Source organism: Lithobates pipiens, unplaced genomic scaffold, assembly GCF_037356315.1.
Source record: "Lithobates pipiens isolate NorthernLeopardFrog02 unplaced genomic scaffold, aLitPip1_a1.2 Scaffold_16, whole genome shotgun sequence".
In the NCBI taxonomy this organism is placed as follows: Eukaryota; Metazoa; Chordata; class Amphibia; order Anura; family Ranidae; genus Lithobates; species Lithobates pipiens.
Window position 1 is genome coordinate 542,667,751 of NW_027507748.1, and position 24,176 is coordinate 542,691,926.

At 42.0% G+C, this 24,176-nt stretch overlaps 1 protein-coding gene across 1 annotated transcript in view; it reads left to right on the forward strand.

The window, feature by feature from the left end:
• WNT10B (Wnt family member 10B) overlaps positions 1 to 24,176 on the forward strand; it is an 86,491-nt gene that overhangs the window by 18,367 nt on the left and 43,948 nt on the right. Inside the window, exon 2 of the mRNA XM_077483330.1 lies at positions 22,692 to 22,852. Coding sequence (XP_077339456.1) covers positions 22,770 to 22,852 — 83 coding nt within the window. The 5' untranslated portion in view covers positions 22,692 to 22,769. The remainder of the gene's footprint in view (positions 1 to 22,691; positions 22,853 to 24,176) is intronic.

Below are 24,176 nucleotides of genomic sequence, written 5' to 3' on the forward strand. Positions count from 1 at the left end.
CAAATTATGATGTTTTCCTGCGATGGTACTTAGTACCAAAACGTTTGGCGTCCTCTGTCATGGGGGCCTCCTCCAGATGTTTTTGTGGCTGCAGTCAGGAGGGAACAGTTCTCTATACCTGGGGGACATGCAGCAAAGTAAGGCGGTTTTTCATCCGCACATTAACTTTATCTATTCCCTCACTCAAGTGAATCTAACCAAGACCCCACAGCAGGCCCTTCTGGGGAAGCTGTTGAAGAGCATACTGGGACATGTGAGATGCCTAATCGCATTTATATTTACTGCAGCTAGGAATTCTATTTCACAATCCTGGAAGTCCCCCATGATTCCCTTTGACCTTTTAAAGGCTAAATTGGCGTGGATAATGATCAATGAATGAATGGTGGCTATTCTATTGGATAAGCTGGCCTACTTTGAGAAAACATGGGATCCTTGGAAAAAATACCTTCCAGGACCCTCCTGATCTAGACAGAGGGATCTTTTTGTACCAGGCATAATGGGTGCACGCCTTGTACTTATTTCTTTTCTCCTGCTTTGTTCTTTCTTCCTCTCCACTAGATTCTTCCTCTTTACTTTTTACTTTCTATACTTCCTTCTCAGATGCTGGTATAACTTCTAAGCCATTGTTGGTCTGGAGAGACTTCTTCATCAGATAAATTGGTGAAGGGTTTAAAGAAGTCCAAGGAGTCAAATAGACTGCTGTTAATTACCTGTTAATACATACAGGGACATGGTTTTCTCCTTATTTGATTTTTCTACGGAGTTCCATTTTTTTCTCTTTGGGGCATGTGTTCAAGTTATTCATGCCCTGTTTAAGACTCATGTAACTTATGGCTTGGCTACCTGACAACATAATAGGTTACTCATAGGCAATATGCTACTGCCTGAAAATGTTCCCTCTTTTGTAACCAGAATTGTATGCTGAGATGGACCAAAGAAAATCGTTGTACTGTTTTATATTTTTATGTTCTTTTCTCTTGTGTGAAAACTTTAATAAAAACGACTGGAAAGAAGAAATAAGGTCATTTGTCTACATTGTGTTCCACCCAGTAGCCAGGAGCTCCATTCATAAAAATGGCATCCTGTCTGCTGACGCTTTGTCCTTGTTCAGACCTGTGCATCTCTGTTTTGTAAGTAGAGCAACCCATGCATTTTAACAGGCTGCCCCACCCCCGGAAACATGGGGAAAGTAGCTCACAACCCTTTTTTAAATTATATTTTGCTGATGCGTGAGGGTGCCATTAAGAGTTCATGGCACCCTGCGCATTTGCTAAAGAGCAGCGTATTTCTCTCTCACATGACTGTGCATGTGTTCCCAACACGTAATAGTGTGAACCTGGCCTTAGTGCATACCTCTCAACTTTTCAACTTGACATAGAGGGACACCTTGAAAGAGGGATAACAGCAGCAACCATACTGCCAGAAAAGTATCACAAATTCTTTATTAAATTTCTCCATAAAGTTTATTTATGGCAAAGTCATTAATATTAATTGTATGAACTAAAATTTGTTTAAAATGTATTTCTGCAATAAACATGATATTTTAAAGATTCAAAAAGGGGAGAGAAGTTGGGAGGGGATTACCACGGTGCTTGCAAATAATAAAACCATATATATAAAAAGTTATAGTTTTATAAAGACAAGATTGAAATCCAATCAAAGCCGTTTATTGAGTAATGTTTAACATTTCATTGTGAAAGTTCATGTTGAACAGGGATCTCATATATACATATATATATATATATATATATATATATATATATATATATATATATATATATATATATATATATATATATATATATATATATATATATATATATATATATATATATATATATAGATAGATATATATATATAGATATATAGATATCTATATAGATATATATATAGATATATATAGATATATCAACCAATAACTATGCAAGACTATCCAAAAAATAGAAAATATAACATAAGCAAATTATATAAAATACAGACATATATCAATGCATATAACAAACAAATTTACATCAGTTGCCAATGTCCACCCAAAAAAGGGAGCTTACCACCTCAAAATTCCCAGAGAGGGCCACCGCCAAGAGAGGGACCACCACGAGGGGGAGGCACTATGCAGCCACAGAGGACATACAATGACCAGGCTAAAAAACAGAAAAGAAAGAGAAAGTCGCACCAAAATGCAAATCGCAAGAAAGTGTATAAAGATTGAATCTGTGGTAAATAAAGATTTTTCCAGACAAATTACTTACTTTAAAGAGAATAAACTCAGAGCATATGGTGGAGGGCGCCTAAGATATAATACAACTCATGTCCAAAAAAGATGGAATGAATAGCTCTGAAATGGAAAAAGAAAAAAATAACAAATAAGAAGAAAAATGCGAATGGAAGAGGAAAAATATGAAAAGAACGTCTTAAAACAAAATATGAAATTAACTGAGGATTTACTGGTAGTAATAATTGAATGAGTAGAGGAGCCCGGGAATTACATTTTTACAGGGCCCATACAGTGAAGTATTTGGGAATAATAGTACATGAACCAGGATGAACAGAGTTAATTATAATGATATCCATTTAAAAGTTAAGTTTCATAAAACGGTACCACAAGGTACACTGGACTACTGTCTCAATATTGAAAAACATATTTTTTAAATCACAGATATCTAAATAAAGAAAAGATATGGTGATAACTAAATACAGAGTTGGGATTAATAAAAGGTACAATGTATAGGAAGGGTTATATAAGGACAGTAGGTATAAAGCCCACAATAAGGACACCTAGTTAGCCAGCAATAACTAAAAGGCATCTATAGGGCTAATTGAATAGTGGTGTATATAAAACAGTAGTGTCCAAAACAATCTGATCTCAAATGACCATGAAATTAGTACAGGAGAACATGTACAGTGGTGTGAAAAAGTGTTTGCCCCCTTCCTCATTTCCTGTTCCTTTGCATGTTTGTCACACTTAAGTGTTTCGGAACATCAAACCAATTTAAACAATAGTCAAGGACAACACAAGTAAACACAAAATGCAGTTTGTAAATGAAGGTGTTTATTATTAAAGGTGAAAAAAAATCCAAACCATCATGGCCCTGTGTGAAAAAGTGATTGCCCCCCTTGTTAAAACATACTATAACTGTGGTTGTCCACACCTGAGTTCAATTTCTATAGCCACACCCAGGCCTGATTATTGCCACACCTGTTCACAATCAAGGCATCACTTAAATAGGAGCTGCTTGACACAGTAAGGTCCACCAGAAGATCCTTAAAAGCTACACATCATGCCGAGACCCAAAGAAATTCAGGAACAATTGAGAAAGAAAGTAATTGAGATCTATCAGTCTGGAAAGGGTTATAAAGCCATTTCCAAAGCTTTGGGAATCCAGCGAACCACAGTGAGAGCCATTATCCACAAATGGCGAAGACATGGAACAGTGGTGAACCTTCCCAGGAGGGGCTGGCCGCCCAAAATTACCCCAAGAGCGCAGCGACGACTCATCCAAGAGGTCACAAAAGACCCCACAACAACGTCCAAGGAACTGCAGGCCTCACTTGCCTCAGTTAAGGTCAGCGTTCATGCCTCCACCATCAGGAAAAGACTGGGCAAAAATGGCCTGCATGGCAGAGTTCCAAGGAGAAAACCACTGCTGAGCAAAGAGAACATCAAAGCTCGTCTCAATTTCTCCACAACACATCTTGATGATCCCCAAGACTTTTGGGACAACATTCTGTGGACCGATGAGACAAAAGTGGAACTCTTTGGAAGGTGTGTGTCCAAGTATATCTGGCGTAGAAGGAACACTGCATTTCATAAAAAGAACATTATACCAACAGTAAAATATGGTGGTGGTAGTGTGATGGTCTGGGGCTGTTTTGCTGCTTCAGGACCTGGAAGACTTGCCGTGATAAAAGGAACTATGAATTCTGCTGTCTACCAAGAGATCCTGAAGGAGAATGTCCGACCATCTGTTCGTGTACTCAAGCTGAAACGAACTTGGGTTCTGCAGCAGGACAATGATCCTAAACACACCAGCAAGTCCACCACCGAATGGCTGAAGAAAAACAAAATGAAGACTTTGGAGTGGCCTAGCCAAAGTCCTGACCTGAATCCTATTGAGATGTTGTGGTATGACCTTAAAAAGGCCGTTCATGCTCGAAAACCCTCTAATGTAACTGAATTAGGACAATTCTGCAAAGATGAGTGGGCCAAAATTCCTCCAGGACGCTGTAAAAGCCTCATTGCACGTTATCGCAAACGCTTGGTTGCAGTTGTTGCTGCTAAGGGTGGCCCAACCAGTTATTCGGTTTAGGGGGCAATCACTTTTTCACACAGGGCCATGATGGTTTGGTTTTTTTTTCACCTTTAATAATAAACACCTTCATTTACAAATTGCATTTTGTGTTTACTTGTGTTGTCCTTGACTATTGTTTAAATTGGTTTGATGTTCCGAAACACTTAAGTGTGACAAACATGCAAAGGAACAGGAAATGAGGAAGGGGGCAAACACTTTTTCACACCACTGTATAAAGCAGCAAGAGTTTTACCTTGTGAACACAAAGGAGTAGTTTGTAGGTCACCCTCCATCTCTGGCAATGGTGCTGCCTGAGAAGCCAGCTTAAATGTGTCTTCCATTTGCTTAGCATCTGACATCATAGACCAAATGCCGACGTGATGGTACCACCACGCATGCACGAAAACTCCAAGTAGTCTCCCAAAATACAATGACCAGACAGCCTAGTGGTGGGCGGCGTAAGGCACGGTCAGAGGCAACCACATGGAGAGGGAAATAACCAACCAGTCATTACATCAGGGGACAGCCCTCCCCAGCAAAATAAACCCCGCAGCAGACCAGATGGTCAGAGGGAAAAAGAAACACTGCACTAATAGGTGGAATTAGTGTGCTGAGAAAAAGAGATGGACACCATGAGATAAGATAACTCTGGGAATGGAAAGTAAACGCGCAGCATCGCGGGACAGGCACTGACTGGGGAAGCCACTCAACGCCCTGGGCATCCATATGGTCGTAAATGTGCCTGACACCCCAGAGGGGGGCCCATATAGTAGCAGCCCCATAGGGGCCAGAGTCAGCAAGATCCCAAAAAAGGGGTATGTGGGACTGATGACCACATATCAGTGACCCACAAAAAGAAAGGTGGGCAAGACAAATGTATAAATAATTCAATAAAGAGTTGTTATTGCAGTTTCGTATATTTAACATACAGTGCAATATTTACAGTCAAAAATGTAGATCTGGTACAAAAGAACATACAGTAATCACAGCAATTTAATCAATTTACATAGTAAACAAAAAAAAAGGGGGTGGGGGACTTTATGCTTCCTGCTGGCCTTACCCATTCTAGTAAAAACACAAAGCCACCTGCCAAATGTTGGGGGTGGTCTACCTAGCTAGATGCCTGTGTGGGGGATTCTATACAGGGAAAACTAAGCGCCCGTTCTTTAAGTTCATTAGAGACCACATTAAACCCATTCGTAAGTGTAAGATGGAGACAGCCATCGGCATTCGCATTTTTCTTCTTATTTTTTATTTTTTCCTTTTTCCATTTCAGAGCTATTCATTCCATCGTTTTTGGATGATTTTTTTTATATCTTAGGCACCCTCCACCATGTGCTCTGAGTTTACACTCTTTTAAGTAAGTCATTTGTCTTGAGGCGGTAAGCTCCCTTTTTGGGTGGACACAATGATGTGAATTTGTTTGTTATATGCATTGATGTATGTCTATATTTGATATAATTTGCTTATGTTATATTTTCTATTTTTTGTACAATCTCACATAGTCATTGGTTGATTCGTATATCTCCCGATGAAGCCATAAGGCAAAACATGTCGGATTAATATATGAACATGAGATCCCTGTTAAATATGAACTTTGGCCATGTTAGTACCATCACAATGAAATGTTAAACATTACTTAACAAATGGCTTTGTGTGGTTTTTTATATATATGGTTTCTATTATTATGTGCAAGCACCATGATAATCCCCTCCCATCTTCTCTCCCCTTTTTAAATATTTGACTATTTGGGATGAGGTGCTTTACCTTAGTTGGACGCAAAACTCTACAAATTATATTTTAAAGGTTCACACACAAAAGTTAAAAAAATACAGCATTCGTAGTACAATGGTAACATATGATACTACAGAAAGGCAACTGCCACAGAATCAAGTCTGTCAATAATCTTTATAAAGTGTATGAGAGATGAAGGGTTTGTTATATAGAGGTATGTAAGAGGAGGTGTCTGTTTTAGGAAGGTCTCTGCCTTACATCCAGCCAGTCTGGTCTGGACTTCAACTTGCCTTAACTTGCCCTAGCTTAGCAATGTTAGGATATAGACTGTGTACAGACTCAGAACACTGGCAATCAGTCTTTTTTTAATGTTGTGCTATCAGTTGTTATTAGGTAAAGCATTCAGAAAAGTAAGTTCCCTGACTGAACATTTTGTTAGTGAGTGAGCTGGGATGTATGTTATGCCAAGCATGGCATGGAGGGTTATCACAACCTGGTGGTCCTGTGACATAGAAAGGGCAAATATCCAATAACTATTCTTGTGGCCCCCTGGGAGAAAAACCCAGAGCAATATGCCCTTTAAATCTTTGTGTGATCTGGTTTAACCACCCATGGACTGCGAGGTTGCATACTATGGGCCATATAGCAATGCACAACTTGGTAGGATCTGTGGTTGCAAGGTGGCAATGAGCCTCCCAATGGTACAAGAGTAGCGATAGCTCAACCTCGGTCCCACAATTTATAGTAGGCTCTCTAGCGCAGGAACTGGCTTACCAAGCACAGATAGTGGGCACTACAGGAACTAGGAGTTCTGTTGATCCCATTTTCAGCAGCTGCCTCCAATAAATCCATATGGCAGCTGTAGAAAACCTACTTTCTCCCATGTCTTTGCTGTCTCATCTCCTCTACTTATGCCTAACACACATGGACCAAATGTTGAGCGACATTGGCTAGTTTAATAAAAACCAGCCGACATTCGGCCTGTGTGTATGGCAGCCAGTCTGACAGAAGCCTGCCAATGGATGAGAGTGCTGACCAGAGTGTTCTGCCGGGGGGGGGGGGGGGGGGCATTCCCGGGAGCTCTGACCAGAGCTGTCAGTTAAAAACAAGTGGTTTGTACTAGGCTTTAGTAGATAATTCCCCCACCACTACAGGTTGTAACTTCAAACTTTGAACAGAATCAGCACAGACCGTCACACTACTGTGACCTGCCACTGTTCTTCGTTCTGCAGCTTAGTGTTTCTGTCCTGTCCCAAGACCACCCTTCTCTTCAGTACTGCCTTATTTAACCTCCTCTGCCACAGCAAAGACAAAGAAATACAGAAAACTCCACCTAATAAGGTGGGCAGGGTTTAGAAGGCAGGGTTGTCCTACTGTTCAGGAAAATAGCAACAAGGGCAGTGGTATTAAGTGGGGTATAGTGGAACAATGCTCAGATCTACAGGACCATGGGATCTGGGTCAAAATCTGCGACAATTCTGTCACCTAGTCCTAGTGACACTAAACATTTTACTCTTGGCTCTACTTGTGATTAAAATGTGAATCCCAGGAAGCTTGACTCCATTGAAAACCTATGCTTACCATCCCTTAACTCTTCACTCCATACTCCGTAACATACAGGCTGGGTCCCTAGAATGCTCCATACTACAAGTTGGACCCAAGACTGGGGTGCCCATTGCAAGGGAAGGAGACTAAGCACACATGCTCCTTCACTAACGGAACTTTCCACCAGCTATGACAAGTCACCTCAGCTTCCGACCAGCTGGTTGCTATATGCACAAAGACTATAGTCATTGGCAATGGCAATATAGCTTTCTGTGTCCGACACTCAGACACTGGCATTTATTCTTGTACCATCTTGTCTCCTAATGTTAACCAAAGTTTGATATGCCTTGCATGCACCCCTTTGTGTGTATCCTCAAGTAACTTCAGACCGGGCCAAGTTACATTAACAATAAAGTCATCTTTACTGAAAGTTTTTTTTAAATATCATAGAATGTTAGAGTCAGCTCTTTACATCCATTCTATTTCTCCCGCAAAGTGCTAATATAATGTCTCCTGGTGCCCCTGCCCATTGAGGTAGTCACACCTTTCAAATCGAATATGTCCTTAAAGTTCTTCCTCGAACGTTGACTGGGTTCCCACCAAGGGGGTGAACACAAAGGCAAAAGAAAACATGGCCGGATTTTCCGATGGAAAATGTTTGATGGGAGCCTTTTGTCGGAAATTCCGACCATGTGTAGGCTCCATCGGACAGTTTCCATTGGAATTTCCATTGCACAAAATTTGAGATCTGGTTCTCAAAATTTCCGACAACAAAATCTGTTTGCGCAAATTCCAATCGTGTGTAGACAATTCCGACGCACAAAGTGCGACGCATGCTCAGAATCAAGCAGAAGAGCAGCACTGCCAATTGAACTTCATTTTTCTTGGCTCTTTATACGTGTTGTACATCACCGCGTTCTTGACGTTCAGCATTTCCGACCAACTTTGTGAAACTGTGTGTATGCAGACAAGTTTGAGCCAACATCCGTCGGGAAAAAAAACATGGGATTTTGTTGTCGGAATGCACGATCGTGTGTACGTGGCATAATAGTTGCATAGAGCAGCAATCTCCTGTTCTCTTCCCACACATACAACAATGACCCAATCTGGAGATGGTTCCCTCCTTTTATCCGTTTGCCCCAACAGAGAATGGTACCATTAAAATGCCTGGGAAAACCTGACCAGCATAATTAACCCCTGACTTCCAAGAGGCACCAGCTTAGCAACATCTATAATTAGTTTAACGGTTAGTACAGTCAAAACATAATAGAAACAACGACTCTTAGTAAGTACTTGCTTACAAGATAAAGTCCCACTCTAGCCAAAGTTAGATTTTTTTTTAGATTTAAATGGATTAGGAAAGGGTGAGAAGCTCTGCTTTTTTTTTTTTTTTTATATATTTTGTGATTATTAGGGCAGACAGCAATAAAATCCATAAACTTTAAAAAAAATAAACATTTTGGCTGAAGTTGGGCTTTACATTATAATCCATGGGAAAAATAAATACTTGCCTGATCTTGAACCATCTGGGCCCCAATGTGATAAATATGTTTAGGGGTGCCAGGTAGGTATGAATGAAGCCCAGTAAAGGACTGATATGTCCTCTGCACTGGACTTTGGTGGTCATCTTGGGCAAGTTATTGCCTACTATTTGCACTGGAATCCCACGAGATTTGGGTGCTATATTGATGTGGCTGTAATATACACTATATGACCAAAAATATTGGGATGCCTGCCTTTACACACAAATGAACTTTAATGGCGTCCCAGTCAGTCTGTAGGGTTCAATATTGAGTTGGCCCACCCTTTGCAGCTATAAGGACATAGAAGGACTGGCTCACAAACTACACTCTAATTCATCCCAATGCAATATTGAACCCTACAGATTAAGATTGGGACGCCATTAAAATTCATGTGCGGGTAAAGGCAGGTGTACCAATACTTTTGGTAATAGTGTGTATATACATTACATGCTATGGGATTCCAGTCCTTCATTGGAGAAAGAAGGGGCAGCATAAATGGCAACCTGCAGTTTTAAGTAGGCCCCAGGTAGTCATTGCTCTGCCACTTACCTTCAGTAGGCATGGGAATGAAGCAGCCTTGTAGATGGAATATGTGAGTTTGCTCTTGACTGGACCTTTTCCCTTTGCAGGTTTTTCCTGCTATTGGTTGGAAGCATCATTAGGACTTTGTTTTCTGGACTTCAAAAGCAGATAACAGAGGAGTGTCTCTTTCTCAGGGAAATCATTTATAGCACTGCAGCACCCCCTCTTGTGTAGCTGAGGAAGTAAGCAAATAGTAGCATGGGACTGAACTGTGCTATGTGAAACTGTTTATGAATACCAGTATGTGGAACTGTTATCACCATTATTTGAAGCTTCAGTAAAGGAACCTTCTACGATAATTTGTCTTGTCTAGTGATATGGAGGTGGGCCTCTGTAGGCCATAGCACAGTATTATCAGGAGGATTGAAAATGACAAACAATTAGTATAAGATAGGTAGTGGTCAGTTAAAGGTGGGTCCTAGTGGTGGAGTAGTCAGAGAAGGTATGTGATGACAGGCCTGCTGCAATGCAGTCTTTTGTGATAGTGAAGGAGCACACCCAAGGACCAGGCCTGAGACCATGTAAGTGGATATAGATGTAAATGTAGTGGCACCAGTTCTTGCTTAAAGGTGCAAGAGTAATAAGAGTCTTATGTTGTTCAAAGGAGTGTAGGTGTGCTTGAGACTCTGCTATTTCTCTCCTAAAGTGCATAGGGGCATATGGGCTTGACCTCAGCAACCCGGCCCCAGTGTCACTGATGTACCCTGTTCAGGCCCCTAGCTACATGTATTGGCCATGATGCCACCCAGCATGTGCAGAATTTGTTAATGGGTAAATATGTCACATGCATTGTTTACAATTCCTTCCCTTTTCCATACAAAAGATAAAAGGTCTGCATCAGCTTTCTCAGTGATATCTCAACAAGTGTTTGAGATAACATGAGCACGTGAAATTGTCAGAAGCACTCCTAAAAATAATTTACAGGTTACTTTAGACAACAACTTCAAACAAGCTATTCACCAATAATATTCACTAGTAACACTGAGGACCACAAAAGAGATCTGTGTTTACAAACCAGTTTTTTTTTTCCATTAGACTCTTTTCACAGCCAAGTCTATTGAGGGAAACTAACCTCTCTTAGGCCATCACAAGGACATTTCCACATTAATGCATGGCTTGTCATTGGCTGAGAAGAGATCCCTTAGTCCTTTTACTGTTAGAGCTTGTATCTTGACTGTGGGTTCTTTTTGTTTGAATTATCTGACCTCATAATACTAACCTTGCTTTTTTCTTTTCTAGTCCAATTGCTGACTGCACTGACCACTGCTCTGCTCCAGACCTCAACCTTATCTCCAATTTGGTTCCTAATTTCTAGTATCTAATGACCTGGTAATGGACTTTTGACTTTTCCCCTCAAAATCCTATCCTATCATTCTGCACTCCACCTGGCTTATCGGGTCTGTTGGTTGCAACCAACAGGCCATGCCAGGGTTTGCTTACAGAGGGTACTTGCCACATAGGGTCCAACCACACCACTGGTGTCTTTGGTGAAGGCCAAGGACCCCTGGAGTAAATGTCCTTAGTAAGAACATTTTCCCATCCTGCTGTCAGCCTGAGACCACCATTCTTTTCTATCTGACTAAACCCTTATCCTTACATTTGTGATAACAATTACCATAGCTGCAGGGTACTGCTACATCTGTATTGTTAAGAAGGCATTCATATACATGTCTGTCTTTAGGTCATACATGTAGCTGACCTTTGGCAGTATCAAGCTAATGCTTTTCCCTGCTCTCCTGACCTGTGATGTTTTAAGGTTTTTTTAGGTAGTCGCGGTTCCTCTGCACCTGAGGATTATTCCTCTCATTACAAATTCCTAATCCATCTTGTACCTTGAGCTTTTCAAATCAGAATAAAGCTTTCCCTTCTTATCTTATGTTCTGATTGGTCACTTACTCTGTTCTCACCGCTGCAGAATTAGTTATAGCAACCACCTGGAAAATCCCAACTGCCCTGAGGCTGTCTGGCCTGTGAATACAATAACTAGAATCCATGGAAAAGGAATATATAACTTTTACTGATAAGTATATTGGTTTTAGCATCACTAGACTCTAGGACATACTTACTTTTTAAATAAAAAGTATTTAAAATACATTAAAAAATTAGCAATGTAAATATTTTTCTATATTGTCTTCTTAATTTTGGTTCCCTCTTTATTCATATCATCAGCTGCTTTTGTTCATTTTTTTTTTTTTTTTTTTATTTGACAGCTCTCAAATTTCTTATAGGCCACATAACAGGCTGGCTACCAATTACACAAATAAAACAGGACAGTTATTAAGAAAAAAGTATACATTATTACATTTCAGAGGAACACCCTGAACCCTGAAATTGTATGTTCTGGGTAGAAGATGTCACATCGACTAACAAAAAAAGTTTTGATATAGTAATTTTGATTATTTTGCATCAGACCAGACCAAAGCTGTATATTGTATATTTATTTGTTCACTGATATCTACATTTTAAAAAAGCAGGCTCCCCACGTAAAGCCAAACCAAACTCTCAATGCTGAAGCAAAGGCTGAGCTATCTAGGTTCTATTTTTGACCATCCTTCTAGCTAGCATTTGTTCTATAGTGTTAATTGTTTTTTTCTCCTTTTATAAGGTAACACTGGCCTAAAGCTGGTTGTACACCAATAGAATTTTGTTTGGGAATTTTTGTTTTTGGAATGTTCATTCAATTTTTTTTACGAGGTCAAATCAAACTTTGTTTTCTTTGACCATAGTGACATGAGCGTTCAAAGGAGCAGGATAAAAATGTATTCTCGAACAAATGGAAATCTAACTGTGAATGTGGTTTTCACTCGGGAAAAATTAAACAAATTGTAGGAAATATTGTGACAAAAAAATGCTGTACCACTATTTAAATGAAAATCTAAAATGCTTGTTTTTTCTTCTTACCGAACAATCATTAGAGAGCAGATAACTGTATAAATTAGTTCAACAAACCTGGCCAGTAAATCAAACAGAGAGGATGATTAAAAAAGTAAAACTCGCACCAATTAAAGATGCCTTACACATTAAAAGACCAATAGGCCACCTCAGAAGTTGGAGGGGACAGAGCCCCACTCAAATATTGTGGGGTACATTAGGATTTGCAAAGATCTGTAGTTGCCTATCACTCTGTAACTACTGATGTTTTTGACATGTGGTTTTCACTGAAGGTAACCTTTACTTATGCATTTATTCACTATATAGTCAAGGTTTTGCAGAATTGTTTCAACTATTAAAGTGGTAGTAAACTCCCTTATCGTTTTCAGCCAAGGAAGCTGCCATCTTTGCCTCTGTTTAATCTTCAACTGCTATGGTTCTGCACATGTGATTCATTATGACACCAGCCATTGGATGGTTTGATAGTTTGGCTGAGAGCACAGCCAATGTGCAGTTAGCATTCCCGGCATGCCTTTCTTTTTTAACTGTTTAAATCCATGGGTTTACTTCCACTTTATTATCTTATGACAAACATCTGCAATTATACTTATGTTATTTTGTAAATAAGCATACTTTTAAGGTCTCTTACACACAGCTGCAAAGTACAACATATGGGGGGTACAATGTAAAATATGTCTGTGGTTGTAATGTCCAGGAGCTATAGCTACAGTGCATTATTGACCATAAGAATGCTTTACAGAAAATGCAGTGCGCAAGTGCACTCGATGGTGCGTAAATGTGAGTCCTGCCCCACAACATTCCCCAGTCTCAGCAACCTGGTTCTAGGGCAACAGGAACCAGAGGTGATACCCCAATATCTGCATCAGTTGCCATTGGCCCCCAGGACATCATCTCCATGCTGCTTGGAATTTCCAGAAAGATTTTGGGCAATAAGCTCAAACATTACGTAATATCAGGATAACCTTTCAGCTTAATTGCCCGTGAAGATGAGATGGGAGGACAGTCATTCTCAGAGACAAGAGAGCTTTCTAGATATCTCAAGCAACTGGATCTTGCAGACACTGACATACCAGACTGGAGGGTGGTGGAAGACATTCTGGTCCCTGAGCACTCCAAACCCTGGCAGACGGTCAACAATTGCACTAAACAAAGACAGAATCACATAGTTCTCTGGAGATTTGGGCAGCCATCTTTGAGACAATTAAAATAAAAACTATACATGTATTTGTGCTGCTTATACCAAAAAGGTCAATCAAACTCAAAAAGTAAATACAATAAATCAATATTTTATAATAATGAACTATCCACCAACCAGAAGATAATATGTGAATATTCTAATAGTAGAACAATATTCATTTTATCTTTTTAGAAAAATAAACATGTAATGCAAAACGATAAAACTATATATAACATAAATCTCCAATATAGGAATAGGTGAAAATGTGATACCATGTTCCCTTTAAAAAAGATGTGGTAATAACACCAATAATCAATAGTAAAAAGTCCCCCAAAAAAGTTCAATAATAGTGATTAAAAGCGTGTCTACTGTGTTTGATTCTCTCTACACCAATACACTCCATGCTCCACCACAAATAAATTAGTGTGCCACCACCAGCTGAATGGCACGCTTACCTTGTTAGTGGACCCATATAGATATACAGGTCTACAGTGCAAACATCAATAGGTCTTCAGTAAGGTCTCCCATCCCCTGGAACAGTAGCATCGGGGCGGGGGGCTGAGGGGGGATGGAGCCCCGAGTGGTTCCCTAAAAAGCCCCGGGTCTAAGGCATTCACAATTCTATTATTAGCCCGAGCCCGAGGAGGGAACGATCTGACCCCAAGCACAGCCGAGTGACATAGCAGGTCCCACCTTCTGAAGTCGGCAGTGCCTGTGATGGACATCCCACTGGTCCAATGCCAGGACCACGGGACATGTGACATCCATCATAGGCACTGCAGGCTCCAGAAGGCGGGAATTACAATGTGGCCGCCGCGTCACTGTGAGAAGATCCTCGCTCAGCACTCGGGCGGGAGGCTCTCCTCTCCTGTCATGGCTCTGGCTGCCTGGAGTGCCTGCTGCTGTCTACTCTACTGTGATAGGCGCGCCACACACTATGGCTGAGTGGCAGGAGGAGGTCACGTCACCTGAAGTCTGGTCAGGTAGGTCAGTGTGTGTCAGTGTATGTCAGATAGGTAGGTCAGTGTGTGTCAGGTAGGTCAGTACATGTCAAGTAGGTCACTGCGTGTCAGGTAGGTCACTGCGTGTCAGGTAGGGCAGTGTATGTCAGATAGGTAGGTCAGTGTGTGTCAGGTAGGTCAGTGTATGTCAGGTAGGTCAGTGTATATCAGCCAGGTAGGGCAGTGTATGTCAGCCAGGTTGGTCAGTGCATGTCAGATAGGTCCGTCCATGTCAGGTAGGTCAGTGTGTGTCAGGTAGGTAAATTTATGTCAGGTAGGTCAGTGTATGTCAGCCAGGTAGGTCAGAGTTTGTCATGTAGGTCAGTGTATGTCAGCCAGGTAGGTCAGTGTGTGTCAGGTAGGTCAGTGTATGTCAGGTAGGTCAGTCAGTGTATGTCAGCCAGGTAGGTCAGTCTATGTCATGTAGGTCAGTGTATGTCAGCCAGGTAGGTCAGTGTATGTCAGATAGGTCAGTGTGTGTCAGGTAGGGCAGTGTGTGTCAGGTAGGGCAGTTCGTGTCGGGTAGGTCAGTGTATGTCATGTAGGTCAGTGTGTGTCAGGTAGGGCAGTTCGTGTCGGGTAGGTCAGTGTATGTCATGTAGGTCAGTGTGTGTCAGATAGGTAGGTCAGTGTGTGTCAGGTAGGTCAGTGTATGTCAGCCAGGTAGGTGAGTGTATGTCAACCAGGTAGGTCAGTGTATGTCAGATAGGTCAGTGCGTGTCAAGTAGGTCGGTGCGTGTCAAGTAGGTCAGTGTATGTCATGTAGGTCAGTGTATGTCAGATAGGTAGGTCAGTGTGTGTCAGGTAGGTCAGTGTATGTCAGATAGGTAGGTCAGTGTGTGTCAGGTAGGTCAGTGTATGTCAGCCAGGTAGGTCAGTGTATGCAAGCCAGGTAGATCAGTGTATGTCAGATAGGCCAGTATGAGTCAAGTAGGTCAGTGTTTGTCATGTAGGGCAGTGCATGTCAGATAGGTAGGTCAGTATGTGTCAGGTAGATCAATGTATGTCAGGTGGGTCAGTGTATGTCAGCCAGGTAGGTCAGTGTATGTCATGTAGGTCAGTGTATGTCAGCCAGGTAGGTCAGTGTATGCCATGTAGGTCAGTGTATGTCAGCCAGGTAGGTCAGTGTGTGTCAGGTAGGTCAGTGTGTGTCAGGTAGGTCAGTGTGTGTCATGTAGGTCAGTGTATGTCAGCTAAGTCAGTGTATGTCAGGTAGGTCAGTGTGTGTCAGGTAGGTCAGTGAATGTCGGGTAGGTCAGTGTATGTCAGGTAGGTCAGTGTGTGTCAGGTAGGTAAGGTAAGAATTGTTCCCTGTTGCTCACAGCCAACACATGCCCATATTTTCACTGGAAAATGTCAGATGAAGATCTGAATAGTATCAGTAGGACAATGCAGACCAAATTTATGAAGAGGGACTCCTGCACAAAGCAGTTCTTCCCTGACAGGTCTTTCACATATTAGTTTCAGACCAATGACGCACTGAGGCTGAATTACTAGAGGAATAGACAATATTCACATTCAACTTAATAATGTAAAGTTGTGGTAACTTTGAACATTTAATATGTTTAGGGGAATAAATATAAAAAAGTATTTACTTTTTCACATTATTGGATGAATAAAGTGATCACAGTTTCACCTTGTTTACTAACTGAATTAGAGCCCCTTTCATAAGGGCACCGCCATGCAACGGATTTCTGCTTGCTCAGCGGGGGATCGATCCGCTGATTCCGCTAATTGCAGCTGAGCAGGCGGATTACAGGTCTGTCTCCGCTCCGCTGTGCAGAGCAGACACTGACACAGTCCCGCTCACCTCTGTTATGAATATAAGCCATTCATGACATTTCAGAACTTTGCTGGTACAGTTTTCATTGCATACGAGTACGTCACTGGTCTTGAAGTGGTTAAGGGAATTTAGCATTTTTGACTTTAAGCATTAATAAAAGACCTTCCCTCTGCCGAATAGAATTATTTTATCTTTTCATTTGCATTGGAACATGTCCCCAGAGCAGTGCCCAGCTCCTCATGCCCTTCGTTTTGACAATTCCTTACCTATTAGCCTTAAAAGTAACTAGAATTTATTTTAAAGATTCAGCTCCTACTGACTTTAATGGGGTATAGTGTTACATTTGGACTTATGCCGCGTACACACGACCGGACTTTCCAGCAGACTATGCCCGACGGTCTTCCCAAGGGACTTTCGGCGGACGCCCAAATGAACGGACTTGGCCACACACAATCACACGTAAGTCCGACGGATTTGACCGTGATGATGTATGACCAGACTAGAATAAGGAAGTTCATAGCCAGTAGCCAATAGCTGCTCTAGCGTTGGTTTGCGTCCGTTGGACTAGCATACACATGAACTGATTTTTTGACTGGACTCGAGTCCTTCGGAAAGATTTGAAACATGGTCTAAATCTAATGTCCGTCTTATTTTTCGAATGAAAGGTCCAATTAAGCCCACACACGGTTGATTTGTCCAACGGATTTGTTCCGTCGGACCTTTGCTGTCGAAAAGTCTGGCCGTGTGTACACAACGCATTAGAAGAAGTTTGGCAAACATCCTGTGAATCGAACCCAGGCACATTCAGTTCATCACTACCTGTAAGTGAATGTTAAATTGCAGCAGAAAAGGGGTTAGGTCTGCTCCCTTGCTAGACAGGGGTGTGAGGCGCAGAGCTGTGTAAATCTCATGGCCAGGTGAATAAAATGCCTTATACTGTATGTATTTCAGCTGTGTTTTTTCCTATTTGCCTGGAGTTCAGCTTTAAGGCCCCTTTCACAGGGGCTGTCCGATCAGGTCCACCAGTCAGTTTTTCAGGTGGACCTGATTGGACTCTCCAGTCTCCCCTATGGAGCAGCGGATGTCAGCGGTGATTTGTCGGCCGACATCTGCTTCTATCCGATCTGATCCCGACCGCCAAATCCAGACATCTGTCTGGTGGACTGGGTAAGGTAAGAACAGACAGGCGGCCTGTTTTCACCCGATTTTCTCATAGAGGAAAGCACGACTGTCATCCACCTGCTCAGCGGAGAACAGAGACGGACCTGTCACCTACCTGCTCAGCAGGGAACAGAGACGGACCTGTCACCTGCCTGCTCAGCAGGGAACAGAGACGGACCTGTAACCTGCCTACTCAGCTGGGAGCAGTGGAGCGACCCCCCATTGAGCAAGCGGATTTCGTTCCACAGAGGGATCCGTGTGAAAGGGGCCTTATGTAAATTATTAGATATGCTTCCTCTTTCACAATTGTCTTTAAGCTCATATGGTAAAGTGTCTTATAATCATAAAAGTAAAGTTTCCACCTTGTATGAAGCAATTGTTCAGCAATATTAAAAGTAATATTCTTAAATGAAATCCCGTTCAATCCTCATTTTTTTAGTTTTGGGTGAAGTGAAGAAATCATTTGATCCAACAATGAATCTTCATTGCAATCTGTGAATTCAAAATGAAGTGTTATGAACTAGTGATAAGCAAATTGGTTTAAAAATAAGCCAAAATTAGCAAATCATCTTTTCTGCAGACAATCATATAATTCATGAATCAAAATGCATCCTACCTGAATTGCATGATTTTCAACTGATCTGACAGGTTAAAATTTAAGAGTAATAAAAAATGAATCAATTGACCCTAATTGCTTAATGCCAGTAAACTGTGGAATATATACTCTACTTTACACTGAATGTGTCAAATGTAGACAGTAGTTTTGTTACTCCCATAATAACATATAGATTTGAGTGTGGATACATGGATATGTATAAATATATATCATCATTATTATAGGTGAGCATGTTCGGTAGGAGTGGAATGTCATCTAACATAGTGTTACTACTACCGCTATTATACATGACAACTTTCTGCTGCCAATGGATGTTGAGGATGCTGGCGGGTGCAGGCTCTGTCGAGTCAATAACAAACAGTGACTTCAACACCCCCATTCACTTACATTCACATCCAAGTAAGTAAGGGGGCAGACATGGCTTTAAAAAAAAAGTGTGAGGTCCTCCCACACCAGACCCTTATCTGAGCATACAACCTAGCAGGACAGGAAAAGGGGGGGTGGCCATGCCCCCCCCCCCCACCGAATTATACCAGGCCACATGCTCTCAATATGGGAGTACCCTGCCCAGGAGTAACTCATTGGCAAAGCACATTGTCCTCATGTTGATGAAGACAAGGGCCTCTTTGCCACAACCCTGGTCTGGCGGATGTGGGAGTCTGCAGGCAGGGGCTCATTGGAATTTGGAGGCCCCTAATCACAATAAGGGGTACCCAGATACCAGTCTCCCCATGTGACTGGTACATAAAAAAGTAAAGTGTAAACAAAGACAGAGAGTTTTTGACAAGTCCGTTAAAAAAAATGTACATTCATCGTCAATCACATTGTCCAGCAATGAAGATCCATGCCAAACATGATGCTAGATGCATGCCAAAAAAAAAACGCTGAACAAGCATATCTAAACATTTACATAAGGCCCCTTTCACACGGATGCCTCCATGGAACGGAATCCGCTTGCTCAATGGGGGATCGCTCCACTGCTCCCCGCTGAGGAGGTGGATGACAGGTACATCTCTGCTCACTGCACAGAGCGGAGATGGACATAGTCCCGCTCTCCTCTATGGGGAAATCGGGTGAAAACGGACCGCCTGTCCATTCTTATCCAACAATGTCTATAGTCATCACTTCACCCCTGCCAATTTACATGGATATATATTTCTGGACCTACATCGCTGGAAAATGCGGTTGAAAGTGGATTTACACTGTGGGACATTTTTTTTTCAGTAAATGACTTGTCAAAAACTGTGTATGTGTGTTTATTTACACTTTACTTTTTTATTTTTTATTTTTTTTTAATGAGTAGTACACTAATTAGTACTATGTTACCCTTACTAATTCAGAAAGACAAAGCAGTGTCTGAGTGTCCTTTTATTGTTAAGGAGGGCTTCCAGATTATGATAAGCCCCCCCCGCCTGCAGACCCCCAGAACCACTAGGCCAGGGTTGTGGGTAAGAGGCCCTTGTCTTGTGGGTAAGAGGCTGTTTTTCAATGAAGGACTTGTCAAAAACTGTGAGTGTTTATTTACATTTTTTTGTGAATGAGATGAGCAAGGGTACTATGTTTTTAACATTCAGCTCCTATTGACTTCAATGAGGTTCAGATTAAGCATCAAAACTTTAGTCATGTTTGCTGAACCTGCTCTAAACCAAATTTGTGTTCAATTTACCAACTAATCATCATCTACATTTCCTACATTTCATGAGTATTTTAGCATGCAGGCATATTACACTACCCAGGGATATACTAATATTTTGGCCATAGAAAAAGCATGCATCCCTATAAGCCCATTAGGACAGCGTGCAGAAAAGGAAAATAATTCAATGCTATCAAATGAAAAAGTGGATTTGTGTACTTACCATGAAATCCTTTTCTTGGAGCTCATTAAGGGACACAGGATTCAGAGTCTATTGGGTTATACTGCTGCCTACAGGAAGATTTAGACACTGGTCAGAAAGAAAACAGGGCCCAGCCTGGAATCTTGCACTTGCATGATGCTTCAGTTTTGTAGCAGAGAAGTGCCAAGAGTAATATCATAGTCACAGAGTGATGGGACCTGTGTCACTCAGTGAACTCCATTGAGGAACCATTCAGAATAACAAAGAAGGAGTCAGTCTTTCTAATACAAGCACTGGCTGCAAGGTAAACATGCATAGCATGAAGTACACCCAGGCAATTAAGGGAAATCTCCTACAGATGTACTGGAGCTTCACAAAGGGATAGAAGCACAATGTCCTGGATGGGATGAAAGGCCGAAACAACCTTGGGTAGAAACGCCTCAACACCACCTTGTCTTTTGGTAAGACCAGAAGAGAGTCTACAGCACAAAGCCACCATCTTAAACACCTTCCTCACACAGTAAGTGCTGAGAGAACTAACTTGAACACCCACAGAGGGTCAGATAAGCACACACTGTACAAAGCTCTTACTTAAAGAATGGGAAGCTTATGGTCTCTGGAACAAGATTGCAAGTGTCAGAATTATCCCCTTAATGTTGTACAAGGAAAATGCTGATTCAGGCCTAACTGAAAAAAAAAAAGTTAGGATTTGTCCCACAAAGTATTTTCTGGGATTGAAGTTTCCTTTCTTGCCCCAGCAAAGTATGTCTTCCATGCTTGTTGGCAGAATTTGAGGACTGTAAAGTGGCTTTTCTAATATTTTTTGTCTCAGTGATAATGGTCAAGAGGACATGTAGATGTTGTGAATGTCCACAATGGGGACATCGACAACAATATGAGCCCATAGGGGTTTATTTATTAAAGTAATTTATATAGCACACAACCAGTTATATTCTGTACATTCATATCAGTCCCTGTCCTTAGGAGCTTACAGTCTAAGATTCCTATCCCACATACACACTACAAGAGCTAAATAATCTACCAGCATGTCTTTAGAGCGTGGGAGGAAACCACACACATGTAAAACATGCAATCTCCATGTAGATAGTGTCCTGGCTGGGATTCAAACCAATGACCCCAGTGCTGGAAGGCAGAAGTGCTAACCACTAATCCACTGTGCATAACCTATCTCATCCTCACTCTATCCAAAACAAAGAAAAATATTTTGGCTATACATGCACGTCTGTCTGACGTGTATACTGTATGTATTAATCCAGAGTCATGCATTGTGTGGGTATGTTGTCATATGTAAATTAGGCAAATGGATCTCTGTACTTCTCTGTACTTCTCTTATGTTGGAAAGGTTGTCAGCAATTGTACATTTTAAGAATTTGGGTCATTTGGGGCTAGGGAGGAGGACTATATAAAAATATGTAAATATCAATAATAATAGGTAGAAATATTATCATTATAATCAAGGCACAACAAATGTACATATTGCATACCAACTAGTGATTGACAGTTCTAAACTCATGATAACTGAAGTATGGTTGGTTGTAGCAAGTTACTAAACAGTATTTCTCATTAGATTATCATAATAAAGTGTATGTATAGTGTTTTGGTTACATAGTGGAAGAGTTAGAACCTCTGCCAAGTTTTTATTACTGTCTCCGTCCCCATTGGAGGGATTTGCCTTCTCTATAGGTCCTGGTTCTCTGATACACAAAGTGATGGGAAGGCCAACATTTTTGATTTCCCATTTTCCAAGGTGTAATGCCGCGTACACACGACCAGACTTTTTGACAGCAAAGGTCCGACGTAACGAGTCCGTCGGACAATTCGATCTTGTGTGGGCTCCATCGGACCTTTGCTTGCCAAAAATCCGGCGGACTTTAGAAATAGAACATGTTTTAAATTTTTCCACCGGAACTCGGCCGGACCGAGAAATCCGTTCGTGTGTATGCTAGTCCGACGGACAAAAACCGACGCTAGGGCAGATATTGGCTACTGGCTATGAACTTCCTTATTCTAGTCCAGTCGTACGTCATCACGTTCGAATCCGTCGGACTTTGGTGTGATTGTGTGTGGCCAAGTCCGTTCATTTGGAAAGTCCGTCGGAACTCAGCCGAAACTCCGTCGGAAAGACCGCCGGACCTAGTCCCTCGAAAAGTCCGGTCGTGTGTACACGGCATTAGCCTATTCTGGTGAAAGCTATCTATGTGAGAATATCCCTTGTTCTTTGAGAAGAAGAGAAAGTTTTTGACTTTTTTATACACCTTAATGTTTATATAGTTTGTTTGGCAAAAGCTAACTCAATTTGTCGTGAAAATGTTTAACTTCAAAGAAAAGCCCATGAGATTTAAAATGATAAGTTGTCAGTGTCCTATTTATATAAATAAAAAATGTTGCTTTGCCAATGGCATTTCCCACAGCTAGTTCTTCTAGAATTTGAATGATTTCTCAGCAATACAAATGAATCACATATGTAAAGTTAACTCTGGAATGTCCAGGCAAAGCTCCATATGTTTTATTTTGTATTCTTGTCTTCAACAGACTCAACAAGGCTACGAAAGAGGGAGCTCCTGGGCCAGGAGATGAAGAAGGAGCCTTACCATCTGACACAGCTGTCCAATGAAAGGTCAGAAGATGGCCTGGGACACACACACAGAAACCTGGCCCTGGATTCTTACCATCGCCATATGGCTCTGCAGCCGGTAAAATAATCACCAATTTTATGTGACATAAAAGTCATGCACCTTTATTAGTGTAGTCACACAGCTCCCAATTGTTCCTGGTTTGAACCCAAATCTATCTGTTTAGAGGCGTAACTAGAACCTTCAGGGCCCCGATGCAAGAAACCATGAAGGGGTCCCTGATGCCCTTACAGTCCTACAGTGGACCACCTTACTGCTGTCTTGGGGTCCCCCCACGGTGGTGGAACGCCAGAGCCCAGCTGCAAGTGCGACCTATGTGACCCCGGTAGTTCCACCACTGGTGTCAGTAGTTTTTTTTTTTTTTTTTATCATTGAGGGCCTTGGTGAAATATCAGGGTTCTAAACAGACACTGATGTCTCACTTTTGAGTCAGAGAAAGGGACTGAGAACAGATTCATCAGTCCCTTTCTCTGCAGCCTCAGCTGCACAGAATGAATGAACAGGAATAGCTCTCTCAGGGGTGGCTGGTGCTCCATTTCTTGGGGGAGAGGGGGTGGCAAACACTGATAGGGAGCCCCTGGTGTGGTTGGGAAGCAGGGAAGCTACTCACTGTGCCCTGTGGCAATGTCAGCTGGCACATCTCCTCCATGTCAGGTCCTGGGCTGAGACGAAGAGCAATGTGAACGGCTAGAGCAGGCATGGAGACATGCTGCTCCATGTTGAGTAAGTCCTCTTCCATGTAAGGGGAGTCAGTCAGTGACCTAGGGAGGCAGGGAGAGAGATCACTCAGTGGTGAGAAGGGTGGTAGTGTGAACTCATCTGCCGATGTGAGAAGGCCGTTGGGTCCTTTAATAAGCTCCTCTGTCTCAGGAGTTGCATTGTGACCCGGCGCCATCTTGTGAGTGGCCGGCGTGGAGGCCGATGGTGGCCGCGGTTTCAAGAAGCGATCCATGGTGCGATGGAAGGCTGCAGATGGTGGACTGTGCTGGGTTCCAGAGGGACTAGCAGGTATCGGGATCTTTTGGGTAGCTGTAGTAGTATTGCTGCAGTAGAGCCGCGGACTTGAAGCTCTGAAAAAAAGCCTCCTAACGCCACTTTGCCGAGACCACGTCCCCAATACAGTTGCTTCCCCAATTGCTGAGTTGCTGATGGCACAGTGCTGGCAATTTATGGGTACAGTGGTGGCAATTTATGGGTACAGTGGCTGCGTTTGATGGTACAGTGGCTGCATTTGATGGTACAATGGCTGCATTTGATGGCACAGTGGCTGTGTTTGATGGTCACAGTGGCAGTGTTTAATGGGCACAGTGGTGGCAATTTATGGGTACAGTGGCGGCATTTGATGGTACAGCAGCTGTGTTTGATGGCACAATGGCTGCGTTTG